This window comes from Pseudochaenichthys georgianus, chromosome 16 (genome assembly GCF_902827115.2).
Source record: "Pseudochaenichthys georgianus chromosome 16, fPseGeo1.2, whole genome shotgun sequence".
NCBI lineage: Eukaryota > Metazoa > Chordata > Actinopteri > Perciformes > Channichthyidae > Pseudochaenichthys > Pseudochaenichthys georgianus.
Window position 1 is genome coordinate 13,972,459 of NC_047518.2, and position 16,596 is coordinate 13,989,054.

General features: G+C 42.5%; 1 protein-coding gene across 1 annotated transcript; it reads left to right on the forward strand.

Moving 5' to 3' along the window:
* The first annotated feature begins 999 nt into the window (after positions 1–999).
* Positions 1,000–15,898, forward strand: LOC117461468 (sal-like protein 3). The gene is given in 6 exon segments (XM_034103347.2): positions 1,000–2,160; positions 10,159–12,461; positions 12,463–13,306; positions 13,559–13,737; positions 13,740–13,895; positions 14,258–15,898. Coding segments are annotated over 6 exon segments (3,996 nt in total). The 5' UTR covers positions 1,000–2,078; the 3' UTR covers positions 14,690–15,898.
* The last annotated feature ends 698 nt before the right edge of the window (positions 15,899–16,596 follow it).

Genomic DNA, 16,596 nt, shown 5'->3' on the forward strand with positions numbered 1-16,596 from the left:
GCACACAGGGGAATAGACAAGTCAAACAGACACGAGGGAGAGGGAGGGGGAGGCAGGGGGGAGAGAGAGGAGGGGGGAGCTCTAACCGAACCCCCCTCCCTAACTGAAAAAAAGCTCATCGTTACAGTAAAAAAAGGTTTCTTATGTATCTAGAATTGCACGTTTTACCACATTTTCCATTCACATAAAATATTACATTAACAATTACGTAATCTAAAGCCCTATTTTAGGATACATTACAACGTTTAAAATGCAAAAAGAAAATACATTCAAATAATGAATATCAATGTATATATATCAATAACATGTATGCACGTTTTGCCCGTTTTATTTACATGCCAGTTGGCCTCGAATATCTTAATCCCTCCAATCCCCTTCCCATTAATGTGACCTCATGCATCCGGAGACTTTAATGCAAATAGCAATTCACCACGTGAAGGGTTAATGTGTTTATTCAGCAACACAATGAGTTCACACCGACACAACATCGTTTCTCCTTATTTACGTATTTTACTTTTAAGCAAAAAGCAAAAAGTGCAAGGTATAGTGTTTACATATAGGCTATATTAAAAATAATAAACTAACTGTAGGCTACGATATACAATAATTTAAATGTGTAATGCAGTAAATCACTTGGACCAGCAAAGGACACAGTTTTACACTGTGCGTATTTCTTTTTTTACATTAAAGTGAACCTAAATGTATGAAAAAGCCAACGTAAAGCCACACAATCTCCCCTCATAAATCAAATACACTGCGAGATCAATATGATATATGTATCCCTATCTCCATGTCTATCTCTAACAAAAACAGATTGGTGTGAGATATTGTATGATGGGAGGTCAAATCTGGGTGTTCACTGGAGTCTGAGGACGATCCATTGAACAGTAACGTGGTGGTACATCCTAGTGGTGGCTCGAAGCAATGGGCTGAACCTCAGCTTGGGGGTTAACTCTCACACACAGCGCAGTCCCTACACACACCGAGCCGTGCCCGACACCGAGACACCGGAGCGGTCTGCCACAAGATAACTTCCAAAGTTGGCTTCCATATAAGCCGGCAGAAGGGAAGACACTGAGTGATGCTTTAATTTGGAAGAAAGCAGCCGCGTTTCAGTGTTTGTATCCCGAAAAAAAGGTACTTTTTTTTTGGAAGAGCGCACCGAGGCGAAGGCGCAACCGGGAGCTAAAGGAGGAGGAAGAGGTGGACTTCATCGCGAGGAGAAGCGACTTCTTCTGGGACGAATGAGTGTTTGATGTTGGAGGCTGCTTATCCACTTTCTCGCCACAAAGTTTGAACACGATTCAAAAAGAGGAACAAGAAAACCCTGCGAACAATTTGCTGCTTTTGTGAATAACTTTTACACATCAACCGGTTTATGATTACCGGAAACGTGTCCATGAAGAGACAACTTTAAAGAGTCCAATTCAGGAGGAGTAAAAGTTACCTATAACGGAGCAGAACTCTCGAGACTTTATGAGAAGATGGGATCATAAAGGTCAAAGTGATGAAGATGATACTCGGAGAAGAAACGCTGTGAATCCTCAGTGAAAGGAGGCAGGGGTTTTGACGTTCCCTTGTTGAAGACCCCCCCGTGAGCCCGGGCATAACAAGAGATTTGGTGTGTAGTGTTGTGGGGGGGAGAGAGGTTGGATAGTAAAGAGAAAAAGAGACGGATAAAGTCTGAGAGTGAAGCTGCTAATTGCTCAGTCGGTCCCTCATTACCATATCCAATGCGCGTCCGCTGGACTCCAGCCAATCCTCCCCACCTTCACATGGTGCCATTAATCGCGAGGCATTATTCACTATCGTAATTATTATACCGACATGCGCAATCCGACGCACAGCAACAGCAGCGACGGCAGCAGCAGCAGCAACGGCTAATTTACTGAACATTTTTCCTTTTTTGCGTCCCCCTCCTTTCCTCTCTCTCAGCTATATCAGACTATTTGCGAACTTTTTTTTTTAAGTGTGTGTGCGTGTTGATTCATTCGCTCTCCGCTGATGTATCTGCAAAACGCAGAGGCATCACGGAGCGCAAAAGCAGCAGCAGCAGCGACATCCACGCCAGCAGCAGCATGTCCCGACGCAAGCAAGCCAAGCCGCAGCACCTCAAGTCGGACGAGGATCCCGCAATAGCCGGGGTGATTTCCGAGCACGGTGAGTGGAATTAACCAGCTGAGTTCTCCTCTTTCCAAAACAAGACAACTTCCCCTGTCACTGCTACACTTTACACTAGCTGTGTTTTCTTTATTTCACTCTGTTTCAGCAGCTTTTAAACTTCTTTAAGTTCGACTTTAAATGGAAACTGGATCCGGATTTATAATAAGATTTATTTCTTAAATATGGAATTTTGACATCTGCGTTATTAAGTCAGAAATGGGTCTCTTAGTAGACAAGCAAGTGTAGGATTGTTGTTTTAAAAAGTCGAGTTAGTTTTATCCCCTAAACATCAGTCTAACCTGCATCTGGTCACATTATCGGCAACTTTTAGGATTCAAGTGTTTAATGCATAAATGTATTCATTTTAAACAATTTTGAAATATGTGCATGAGGCCTTTTTGAAAGCCTTTCTTCAAAATATAACTATTTTAATATTAATATTTATGTAAAAAATTGGAGGCTCCTTTGTAAATTCGTCTTTGAAATCTTACAGTTGACTTGTGCATCATGCACACACAATTTAAGAACTTGGAAATATTTGACATTCTTTTACATCTTTTACATTCTTAATTCGGCGAAAGAAAGACATGCAACGATTTATATTTTTAATTAAATGAATACAGATAAAACCCGTTAAAAAAGATATACATTTGATTTTGAATCAGTCTTTTGTCCCCCTGCGCCTGTCTGGCTCTCCTAGGAGCGACGTGCGGATTCTGTTGCAGGTCGAAGCCTGCGTTTTGTTATGGAAATGTTTTTGTTTACCCCCCTCACATAAATTTAGCACACTTGATTTGTTCCCTTTTGCTCACAATGTCGACAACATCGGTTGACAGGACTCGTCCTCGCCATGTGAGAGAGAGAAAAAAAGGCTCATTCATCTTGTATTCTGTACTCAGCCTTTTGCGCAATAAAACGATCATTATAGTGCTAAAGTCACATCTTCAGAAAGCCGTTGGAATTATAGGAACAACCGTAGAAATAGTACTTTATTTTCAAAAATCCTGTTGAACATGATGTTTTTCTAAATGTTACGATTCTTTCAAATTCAAGTATTTGTAATTGCTGTATTTTATAAAACAACATTGAATAAAAGGAGGAAGAAATCTAATTTTGTATCTAAGTACTTAATTTAATAATTTCATAGATGAACCAACAGTCACAATAATATAGTGTTTTAATATTAACATAATCACTTGTTTACTCTAAAATGTGTATTTATTTTAAAGTTGATACTTCCAAAAAGAAAGAAAATCACTGCTATTATTTATACCTCTCCATTTGTCTCATGTTGGCCAACGCACACCCAGTCACACACACTCACACACTTTGCAGGGCTTCTTTACAATAGAAATGCGTGATGTAATCTCTGGGGAGCAGCTCTCTTTGCATGGGGAAACGTTGGTGTGAGGGCTTTGGGGAATCACACTGATGACTCTTGGCTCTTTTTGTCCGATTTGCTTGATTTTCTCCAGGGCCATTTGACATTCGAACAGTGTGTCTGTTTTAATGTGGAGGTAACCCGTTGGTAGATTTTGCTGAAAGATACAAAGTATCCATCAGGTTGTTCTCCTGTAGGATCATGGAAGGAAAAACCCTTTTTTAGTCATGACATTTGGATGATTTTAATTTCAGTTAAACAATATTCCTGCAATTTGTGATAAAGAAAGCAGAACATTCAGAACTCCACACATTCTTTGATCATTTGTACACCTTTCTGCATGGATGTGTACCATTAAAATAAAGCAAACACACTGCCTTGTAACCTATACGCCATTGTGCTTAACACTGGAAGTGCCCGAGGAATGTTCGTGCATGTCCACATCGGAGCACTATACTGGCTCGCTTGTTTCCATGACAGACGTACGTTACAGTGAAACAATCCCAAGCCTTTGGTAGAGCACAGCGAGCCCATACACTTAGATAAACCCAATAACACTCATTGAAAGCTGCCTTACGGACGATTGTCACGACTGCGGTGTATCACTGCAGCGTGATCAGACTCTCTGGTGCCCGTGCTGCAGCTCCTGACCATCAATCGTCTTGACAAATCATTGCATATAACGTCGAAGGAACTCGAAGGTTCCAATTGTTATTCAGACTTGAAATCTATATTATGTGGAGCTGGTTTTAGGGAGCAAGTCAAGCATTCGGATGGCGTTCAAATTGAGCCGAAGGACACTCTGTCCGGGGCACATTTCGTGAAACATCGAGCAGGAAAAATAGTCCCCGGATTAGGGAACTAGGACGTAAACCGGTCCTTCTGTGTTCTTTATTTTTTGATCGGACCTCTGTGAGTGGATGTCTTTCACTCTGCTGCAGCTCAGTCAGGATCCCTTTAATGTGCCAATAAAGATGAAAAACTAAAATCAAGTGCCAACAAGCTCTTGTCTGGCATATCATCTCCCCCTCAGGCCTTCCCGACACTTGCCCCCTGAGGGCATTGGGGGTTGTGTGTGTGTTCAGATAGGGACAGAAGGGGGGAGGGGGGTCTGCTTAGGAGTGCTTTTACAAAGCTTGCTGACTTAACCTTTGTCTAGCCCCGGTCGGACAGGCCCTGCCGTTTGATGTCAAGCTCCTCGTACAATTAGAACATGTCTGCCGTTGACCTTGGCAGCGCAGCATACTCGTGTCCTAGAAAGTGTGAACAGCGACGGGCTTTTCATCCGGCCACCGCCTCCTCCTCTGCATCCAGTGCCGTTCAAGGTGTGCATGTGGAATGTGTGGGAAGTGGTGGCGTACATATTGCACTGTGATACACTTGTGTTCAGAGGAATGTTGAAAAGAGACATTTCTTCAGACGTACATGATCAATTTCAACCAAGAAAAGAACAGTTTCATAATGTTATTTGTTGGAAAAAATGACATTTTCTTCATTTTAGGAGACACTTTATGATAGTCATGTCGATCATTTTAGAAAGGAGCATACATGTATGCTTTAGTTTTGATGCTTTTTCACAGATATGTCTCATTACCGTCTTTATTGAATTCTCAAACACACTCCCGATGTTTAAGTTTCCCTTTCTCGCAAACATAATCTTCAAATCAGGAATGTCCGTGGTTATGAGGTTCCAAACATATGGAATACAGTGAGGAAATCCCTGCTGACAGTGACAACACGGTCCCCCTGCAGTGGGGCTTTTGTTTGGCTTTTGTTTTAATCCCCTCTCACCATTGGGTGCAGGCCCCTGGACCACCCACACAGTTGTGCCAAAGAAGGCACTCAGATATGGCCGTGTCCAAATGACTCCCCTGCGCTGAAAAACACACACAAACAAGAAATATCCTGATTGAGAGGAAGGACTTGACAGGACTGTTTTGATATTAAGCAGATTTAAGAGACTGAAGAGGCACATATCGTCATTAGTGATTATTTTTGTTTAGGTGATTTTAGCTTTTCAAAAAGTGAAGCCATGGACCAACAGTTTGACAGTTGAGGTGTTTTGTTTGTTTTACTTGAAAATATAACCATTTGATTTTAGCTGAAGCAAACCCATGTACAAAAAAGACCATTCAATATGACCTGCTGCAAGATGAGCTTCCATGAAAGCCTCCTCATCTCCAACTCTTTTGTAAAACCACATCCAGAGAGAGCCATCTTGCCGGGTGACACACTCCTCTGGACAGAGTGCCGTCATTGAATACTGTATTGCAAATGCTTGCACAAACAAATCGTTAATGTTTTGGCTGCCGCACATCTGCAGGCAATGACAAAAGGCCTCTCTGTTAGTGCAGATATGACTGCACCACTCTGCAGAGCGGCTGACCAGGCCGGTGACACACACACACACACACACACACACACACACACACACACACACACACACACACACACACACACACACACACACACACACACACACACATTAAACACACACACAGGCAGAGCAGTGTTGAGGGCGCTCGAGCCTCTGCATGATGCATAGGATCATTTGATGAGATGCCTCATGCGTTCAGATGCGTTTACTTTTCAGGTGCAGACAAACCTATGTTTGAACAATCCGCTGTTTTACACACACATATTATAAGATAATATTAGAATAATCAATGCAATGCTTCAACAATGTGAAAACAGATTCAGTATTTAAAATGGGAATTTACATGTCACAAAAGTCAATATACGTCAGTCAAAACTTAAAAAATATGATTTAAAATAATACATTTCCCCGAGAATAGAGTTGTGGATGTGTGATCCAGAGGCCTGTATCTTTTGGCCCTCCCCTCCCAACATGGGCAGGACCCACAGTGATGCATCTCTCTTTAAGGGTCCTGAGCTATCCCCAGATGCTCGAGAATAATGCTTTTTGAAGAGGCAGAAGGAGGGGGCGGTTCTAGTGAGGCGAGAGATTACTGTAGGTTAATAAAAAAAGGCACAGTTTGACAAATAGGAATAGGAAATGGAAGATACAAAACACTTGAAATCCCTTTAGACACCATTGACTTTACCGTAACATGTTACCAGTATCATTGTGTGTGAGTGTGCGTGTGTGTGTGTGTGTGTGTGTGTGTGTGTGTGTGTGTGTGTGTGTGTGTGTGTGTGTGTGTGTGTGTGTGTGTGTGTGTGTGTGTGTGTGTGTGTGTGTGTGTGTGTGTGTGTGTGTGTGTGTGTGTGTGTGTGTGTGTGTGTGTGTGTGCTCATTAAGTGGATCTTGAAATTGTTAAGAATTTGACATTTGAAATTGATCAACGCTCGGCTCTGTGGCTTGTCAGATTAGCCGTTACAGTTAGCATGACAACGATTATTGAGCAAGACACACGGATCCAATGTCCTCAATCCCGCTATTATCCTTCAGCTTAATATTTGCATCTGAGTAAATGAAGACTCTTGGAAGAATGGAAAACGGATTGGATTTTTCTTTTCATCCTTTCCTTTCTCATGCTATAGGAAAATCAATACAACCCCCTACACTCACACACTAGTGCACACACACTCTCACTGTCTTACAAATACATAACAACACAAAATGTCGCTTTTACACAGCTGCGATGGCGTCCCACTGTTTCAGGAGAGAATGGTAATTATGAATGCAAATTGTATCATTTTAAGCTTATTGGCATGTACAGTGGGAAACAGGGAAATTGCTGTAGCCTGTCTTGTAATATTGAGTTATTGTAGCAATATTGAAATTGTCAGAAGCCACATCCAAAATACACATCCAAGAATTGTATTGAGGCATTTTTTTAATGGCAATGTTGAGCTATTGAGGCTATAGTATTCTTTAAAATATAGTTTTTAAACACAACTGAAAATGCCCCGTAAAAAGAATATTTTCAAAAATTGATTTATTTTTCAAATAAAAACAATGAAATGTACAATTCATATTAGAAACAATATCACTTCGCAGAGGAAACTTGCTAAGATAGGCCTGCCCAAGCAGACATGTACACACACGACAGTTATTTATCTGCAGTGGCCGCAAAAAGCATGTGTTTGTCATGTCATTTGTGCGTCAACATATGTGTGAAAGAACGTATCGGTGTGTGTTTGTGTGTGTGAGGTCAGAGGCATACAAAGGCCCCCCCTTGTAAGTGTGTGAATGAATAAAAGAGATTGACAGTAATACCATTCTAATAACTAATCAGCTCAACACAATGCCTACTCATTTGCGCTGACCTTTCAACCCCCAATTACGGAAATGAGTTCTGCTGTCCGCTGCCGGCCTAAGGAGACTTGAAGCCTTTTGTCACGTGTCCCTGACGTTTCTTCTCACTTGGTGTAAATAATATGATAATCATTTTGGGAAAACATTTTTTTTTAATGCAATTGTTATAATGATTTTGCACTGGATAATCAAGGGGGGAAGTAACATTGATAATTAAAGAACCGTCACAGATTTAGATTTATTTTATATTGCTAAATTAAAAAAAAATCGGATTTCTAATTTAACCTTACACGATTAAGTCAAATAATATCGTGTTTTGTCAGCCCCAGCCCATTGAGGATGGGAACGCGGAGCCTGTCCAAAGCCTTTCTGTTGATAATGAATTGAGTTACAGTCACCACACCTTGATAGCTCCTGCCCCCTTTGGCCATTCGAGTGATGCATTTCTTTACTAATGAGTCACTGTAATTGGCATGAATGCTTCATGTCTGCCTCACCGGGGCTCGCTCCGTTTTAACCTTTGTAATGAGCGTGAGCACTGGGTGAATCTCACTGTAGCTCACTCGCAACACATAGGAAGACCTGTAGTGTTGAGTGAATATGTGAAATCTTCCATGGCAGTATTTATCTTAGCTGTTCTTAGATGTTATGTCACCATCTACGACTACGTGTCATTTTATCTTTTATATTGACAGATCAGGCTTGTTGGCTTATTGGTTGAGCTTCACTGTTATGATTAGTGGTAGAACATTTGCGTAAATTAAATACATTGCTAACTTTATTCAGGAACGTTTGCTTGTGTGTGTGTGTGTGTGTGTGTGTGTGTGTGTGTGTGTGTGTGTGTGTGTGTGTGTGTGTGTGTGTGTGTGTGTGTGTGTGCGTGCGTGTGTGTGTGTGTGTGTGTGTGTGTGTGCACGTGTGTGTGTATTATACACAGATATGCAGTTGCACCGTTTACAAATAATTACAATCCAATTTTTTGGCACTTTTTGTAGCTCTGATTCTATTTTGGCAAAATGATAAAGTCATCAATCAACTTTGTTTTATAAAGTGTCTTTATAGGGAAAGTATTTTTGTGTAATAAATCACCCTTTCGGCAATAATGCCCATTAAATTGTCCTCTTTTATAGTTTTAAGTAATAAATAAAAGTACATAATTCATTTTGTAGCTAAATAATGGTATCGCCAGAATTATCCTGGGTATTTGACTAAATACCGGACAGGAGACTCTGAAATAGAGTATGTGCAGGTTGCTGTGGCAGTGATTGAGCTCACTTCCCACTCATTATGAAAGGGAAATGTATATAGGGCCAAGAAAGACATATACACACACATAGAGTATAACCATGTTTAAACGAAAAAAATAAACAAAAATGGGAGGGCATTTTTGCACGGTTTTGATCAGGTGTGAATTTGGTCTTTGCTCAGAGCGTGTGGCGTCGGTTTGTTTGACTCTTGATGGTTGCGTATGGAAGAGGAAGTGGCTTCCTACAACTGTGATTAAACATGTGTAACTAATCAAGAGACTGCGCTGCCATGGCACTAGCATGTAATTTGTTGAGTCTCATTTTAGAGAGCATAGGAGAAGGAGGGAAAGAAAGACAGATACATTTCTTAACTGAAAGGCAATGTTGTATATTTCAAAACATTTCCAAAAGCATTTGAAAGTGGGCATGATATGTATCATTTGTATGTGTATACATTGGTAACATACATTGTAAATGGTCAAATTAAAGGCGAATGGTACAGGACATTTTTAAGTGCTACATTTTCATCCGATTTCTGCTTTTGCAACACTGACAAATCACTCTTCCTGACATCATAAGAAAAGAGTATTCCAGTATAGTCCCTTGCTTAGATTCAAGGCTAAAGTATTACCTTTGCAATGCTAAATGAAAAGGCCCAGGAATTTGAAATTCAGGTGGAAATGACTGGGCTTGATAGCAGAGGGGAATCCTAATAGGTCCATCAAAGTCCTGATTTGTACCCAACAGATGAGGCAGCCGCAAATTGTATGAAATATTGGAAATCAATAGGTTCTATGGAATTTCATTAAGCGGCAGTATCCACAATTGATAGGCCCTCATAATTTGATGGATTGCACAAAGAAAATTATTAGCTGCTCTATGGAGAGGGTGTGAAGGCACACACCTGGGTCTTGAGAATTGGTGAACTAGGGCAATTTGTTAGGAGTAAAAAAATAAAAAGAATATTGATTTTGTTTATGTTAAAAGAGAGGGAAAAAATGAAAGGTTACATCTGTGCAGCACTGCACTGCAAAATATGTTTGGATTCTTTATCGATTATTTATTCATTAATTCTTCTTTTTTTGCCCTCTCCTCCCTCTTTTCCATTCCCCCTCCATTCTCCTGACCCCCTCCACTCCCTTTAGCCCTAGGTGAGGTGCTGGAAGACGCAGACAGTGGGAATGAGAGCCGCAGCGGCAGTGAGGAGACACACATTTGTGAGAAGTGCTGCGCTGAGTTCTTCAAGTGGTCAGACTTCTGTGAACATTTAAAATGTTGCACCAAAAGCCCCCTGGTGCTCATAGTTAATGACAATGAGAACACACCTATCCCCTCCCAAGAATATACTACAGAGCTCTCCCCTGTACCCAGCTGCTCTAGCGAACAGGCTGACAGCGAGGACCCGAGGGAGGGCAACCACAGTCTCGTTGGTGAGGGGGAGGACATCCCAGAGACAGCAACCCTAAGTGGGGTCAATCTCCAAGAAAACGAGGATGAGCAGATGGAGCTAGAGCTTTCACCAGAAAAAAATATGGATTTCGACGAGACAGATGTGACATCCCCTGAACCAGACGGCTCCCTACCTCAGCTCAATGATGTGGTCCCCTCCGCTGTTACAAGCTACGCCATGCCAAGCACCAATGTTACCTTGGAGACCCTGCATGGCACCCGGGTTGCAGTCGCCCAGTTTTCACAGAGCGTAAGGGCAGCAGTGGGCAGTGGGGTTTCCACCATGGCTATTCCCATGATCCTGGACCAGCTGATGGCCCTCCAGCAGCAGCAGATACACCAGCTGCAGCTGATAGAACAGATAAGCAGTCAGGTGGCACTGATGAACCGGCAGTCTGCCTCACAGCCTGCTCTAAACAACCATCACAGCAATGCTGCTGGAAACCAAGGGCCTGTTTCCTCCTGTGCCCCTCCTATCGCAAGTCAGCTTCAACTACACAACTTCATCACTCCCCCTGTCCATCAGATGCCTGTGAGGTTGCCAGCCACGCTCAGCGCTCAAGGCCCTTCACCCTTGACCTCAGGGATGGAAGGGCCCCTCTCTCAAACACCCAGTAGCTGTCAGCAATCTAACTCTTCAATACCCAACACGTGCTCAAATAACTTGGTGTTTCCCTCGTCCAGTGGCAACGGATTGTCATCTCTACTCCCCTCCTGTTCATCATCAGTCACAAACAACATTAGCAGTAGTATAACAGGAGGTGGTGGCATCAGCAGCTCAGCTCTGTCCAGGAACTCCATCACCCCTCCTTCGCTCAGCCACAGCAGCCTCATGAGCTCTGCCTCCAATCTCCCGCTGATACCTCACAGCTCATCCAGCAGCGTGATCTTCCCCAACCCGCTGGCCAGCATAGCAGCCACAGCCAATGCGCTTGACCCCCTCTCTGCTATGATGAAGCACCGCAAGGGGAAGCCCCCAAATGTGTCTGTGTTTGACACGAAGCCCAGCTCTGAGGACCCCTTCTTCAAGCATAAGTGTCGGTTCTGTGCCAAGGTGTTTGGCAGTGACAGCGCCCTACAGATCCACCTGCGTTCACACACTGGAGAAAGGCCCTTCAAATGCAACATATGTGGAAACCGTTTCTCCACTAAGGGAAATCTGAAAGTCCACTTCCAGAGGCACAAAGATAAATACCCACATGTTCAGATGAACCCCTACCCTGTGCCAGAGTACTTGGACAACGTACCCACAAGCTCAGGCATCCCGTATGGAATGTCTTTTCCCCCGGAAAAACCTGTAACCACATGGCTCGACAGTAAACAGATCCTCTCCACAAATCCCACCTCCGTTGGGCTCCAGCTGCCTCCTACGCTGCCGAGTATGATGGGAGGTTATGGTGAGTCTCTAAGCCTCACACCGCTTAACAGGTCCCCTCAAGGGTATTCTCCACCATTAAGCGACTGTGCATCTTTGTCCCCTAATATTGCTATTGACTCTGGCATGACCACTATGTCCCCCTCCCCAAAGCCCAGTCTAGGTAGTGATGCACCTCCTTTCTTGAAACCTGAAGGTGTTCTCCTTCCCCCAAGCTGCTCTACTAGGCCAGGAGAGAACACCACCACCACCACAACTACACTAACTCAAGTGGTCCTTTCCTCCACTGTCACCTCAACCTCATCGTCCAGTAGTGGCCAGTTCACTGAACCCATCACTAGCCCAAGCTCAATTTCTAGCCCCGTCTCCCATCCTGTCCTTCCCATGCTCTCAGACCAGTTTAAGGCCAAGTTTCCCTTTGGAGGCCTCCTAGACTCTATGCAAACCTCGGAGACATCAAAGTTGCAGCAGCTTGTCGAGAACATTGACAAGAAGATGACTGATCCAAACCAGTGTGTCATCTGCCATCGCGTTCTGAGCTGCCAGAGTGCCCTCAAGATGCACTACCGTATCCACACTGGCGAGAGGCCTTTCAAATGCAAGATATGTGGGCGGGCATTCACCTACAAAGGGAAACCTGAAGACACACTTTGGTGTCCATAGATCCAAACCACCACTCCGGGTCCAACACTCCTGCCCTATCTGTCAGAAGAAGTTCACCAATGCCGTCGTGCTGCAGCAACACATTCGTATGCACATGGGAGGGCAGATATCAAACACCCCTGTCCCAGAAAGCCTGCAGGAGATGGACACTGACCTCTCCTTTGATGAGAGGAGCATGGATGCGATGAGTAGTTATGATGACGACCTTCTGGATGAAATGGAGCAAGCTATGGAAGATGAACCCGACTTCAAAGAGGGAGAAGTAGACCCATGTAAACCCTATTCACCTGGGTGCTCCCCACCAACTTCCATAATTTCAAGCATTGCGGCAATGGAGAACCAGATGAAGATGATCGACTCCACTGCCAACATGACCCGTTCGTTTGGTCAGAAGCCTACGCAGAACGGCTTCAGCTTTGGAGGAGAAACTGATTGCTTTGCCACTGATTCCCTCTCTGCTGTGGGGGATGCTGAAGGTCAAAGCTTGGGGAGCCCTGCTTTGTCTGAGTCCTCCGGCTCGATGCAGCATTTTTCCCCAGCTCACAGCAATTCCGAGAGCCTGCGATCCAAATCCCCAGCTGCATTCAACAGTAACATCAACGGCAACAGCGCCACGATAGTAGGAGAGGGCCAGGAGAACAATTTGTCCGGCTTTGCAACAGTGAAGTCGGAAAAATCAGAGACCCCATCTCCGCTCTCTGCAACTGAAGGCACCGGGGCCCTTGACCTGACTGCCACTCAACCTGGCAGGCACTTTATCAAGGAGGAGAGCCACTTCAGCATGCTGTTTCTAAATAGAGATCGAGGTGTGTATGTGCAAAATGAACTTAAACATGATGCATCATTTAAGTTGAACAAAATGTAGTTTCAAAATATAAATAGACAAACAAGTGTTATTAGCCCTAAATAATGCAGTGGGGTTTTACAAAGAGGTGTAATTTCTATGTTTTCAAGTCTAATGTATACATCTGGTAGCCATATCTCACAGTTTAAAAAACGTGACTGTGTAACTCTAATGCTATAGCATTCTAACATGCATTTCAATTCTCTGTTTTAAGGTCTGAGCACTCCTAATTTGGCCAGCACTGCATCGAACATGATCAAAATGGAAATGAACGGACACGGGAGGTCGATGTCTCTGAGCGACAACTCTCACTATCCGGCGGGCATCCATGTTCCTGCTGCAGCGCCCCAGAGCACCATGAGCCCCAGCATCAACCCGATGTTGGCTCCCCCACTCCACGACGCACTCCAAAGCAGCACAACTGCCACGCCTGTGGGAAGAATTTCTCCTCAGCCAGTGCTCTGCAAATCCACGAGCGCACACACACCGGGGAAAAACCTTTCGCCTGCTCTATTTGTGGAAGGGCTTTCACCACAAAGGGCAATCTGAAGGTATGATCCAGTTTAATACAGCATCACTTAGGATTTTACCTGAATCTTTGTGGTTGAAAAAATGCATACTATGTAACAAGTAATACTCTGGGATCGACTAAAGACCTTTGTACTTTATGTCCCCACCCTCTTGCCACCACGGTTTGTGTCTGGTTCTGGTCTTCTGGCCAAAATGTAGCTGCTTCTTTACTGTTTTTTTGTTATCTGTGCACTTTATGTACATTTAAACATTTGCTTTCATATAAAATGATGTACCACAACCTTTCCCATCCATAACATGTGTGCATCTCGTATTTGCCTTGAACTGTTAAGGTCTCCCAATAACACCCATGATGTTCTTTTTATTCTCTTGCTAATTGTAGGTACACATGGGAACACACATGTGGAACAACGCTCCAGCCCGAAGGGGTCGGCGACTGTCCGTAGAGAATCCCATGGCCCTCTTGGGTGGGGACGCCATGAAGTTCAGCGAGATGTTCCAGAAGGATCTCGCGGCTCGGGCCATGAACGTCGATCCGGGCTTCTGGAACCAGTACGCCGCCGCAATCACCAACGGGCTTGCCATGAAGAACAATGAGATCTCTGTGATCCAGAATGGAGGCATCAACCAGCTGCCCGTCAGCCTCGGCGGCCCACGAATCACTTCATTGGGACCCATGCCGGGAGGAATGGACCGTGTTCACACCGGAAACAGCCCTTCCATGACGGGTATGGAGAAGGCTGGTATGGATGTCGGGTCCGTCCGTCCGTTCGCCAGATTTATGGAGGAGAACAAAGAGATTGGGATCAATTAAAAATACTTTTCTGTATTATTCCAAGGTAGGCGTTTGGCAAAGACTAAGAGTCTTACAAGAAGGAAATAAACTGCTGATCCAGTCTGAACTCATGCGTACTATATTATGTACAGATTAAATATTTTTGGTTTGGTTTTGGAAATATAGTATTTAGTATTGATTAGAGGTCTTTGCCTTTCATCCATTCCCTCTTCACTTGATATTTCGCCTATACGAAGAATATTTTGTCTCTTGTTTGAGAATATGTCGTCTTGCAAGATTTGCATGGTACTTATTGGTTTTTATCAGTATGTTTGACTGCTTTTATGAATTATTTTGAAAACCAAGATCCTGCCTCATTTATAATGGGCAAGAATCTTGTCTGGACTAAAACAGAAGAGTTTAAAGACAGTATGGCCTTTGTCTGGCAACCTTGTTTATGATTGCTCTTTTAAATATAAAAGGGCCATGGATAGACTGAAGAAAAGACTGAAATATAGTGTTTCTGTGCTCGCCTGATATTCTTTTTCTCATGAACTAGAAAACTTGAAAAAAATAATGTTTGAACTATTTTAATCTTTACATTTAGTCTCCCAGCATTGTCTTATAATATTGTCCTGTGTCTTTAGTATTTATGATATTGACAAAAAAGCGGGTATACAAAAATATATTTAATGGCCCAAGCGTTTTATTGATCCATTTATTTTCTAAACTGCAGGCTTCACTGATGAATATCTCTTTCAATAAAGACGGTATGTCGTTTTGAGTTGAACAACAGAGAAAATCGTAGGTTTGTATTTGGATATCTGTTGAGACTATGTGTATCTCGTTACATGGTAAAGAGGCTAGAGATATCCGAAGCTGCTATGACCACAACCCTGCTTTTAACCTTTGTAAAAAGAAAAAAAGTGATCCTTTTGAAGAAATATCTATGTATAGAAATACAGACAAATCTAAAAACAGGTATGCATATTTTGTATCACATAAAAATAGACATCATGAGTTGAGAGTATTTGTCATGTTTGTGAATGCACTTTTTAAAAACAAGACGTTTTGTCTGTGAGTTACCGTTAACCTTTTGACTGAGCTATCTATCACGTGCTGTTTTCATTGTTTTCATTGTTTCCAGCGTACCACTCCTACAATTTGCAGAGTCGGTTCTCTGTTATTGCATCTGTGCTACTCGTCAGAGTGCAAACTCATCACTCAATCAAAACCTTCTTAAATAAAAAAAAAGAGAACATGTGTGCGTTTCAATGGTTTTATTTTTCTGCGATATGTCTTCCTTTTCTCTGTCAACTTTGTATTTCCATAAATGAACTCTGAAATAGCCGACACATATAATTAAATCAATGACGGGGAGTCTTTATTATCATTATAATAGTTATTTAAAATTCTATAAATCACTTTTGTTTAATTTACGCATATAGCACACTATTTTGAGCTTAAAATAGAAAAGCAAGAACTCTTTTTCTGTGGGGTGGGACTAATTTAAAACCAATTTCTGATTCTTAATAAATAGTATTAATAAAGAATATTATTGTGTCATTTATTTCAAATAATGTAAATGTATGCAAACAATGACTTTTGTAGTTGGATTCCACTCGTAATACAATATATTAGGTTAATTTATTTGGTAGAAAATTGCAGTTCACTTTTAAAGTCAGCTTTGTTTTCTAGATGCTTCTTGATTATGCCGTAGTAGAAATATATTATGGTGGCTTGGGAACAATTCTTAAAAGACCCATCATCAAAACTACCCATTTCATTTCCTGCCTTTGTTACATCTTTTTTATTTATGTTGTTGCTATGCATCACCCACTTTTCTAATTTGCAAAAGAATATGTTTGTATTTACCAATACTATTTATGTGAGTGTAGGGTCGTATGGGTTGCAGTGTGATTGCATGTTGTTTGTGTGTGCGTGCG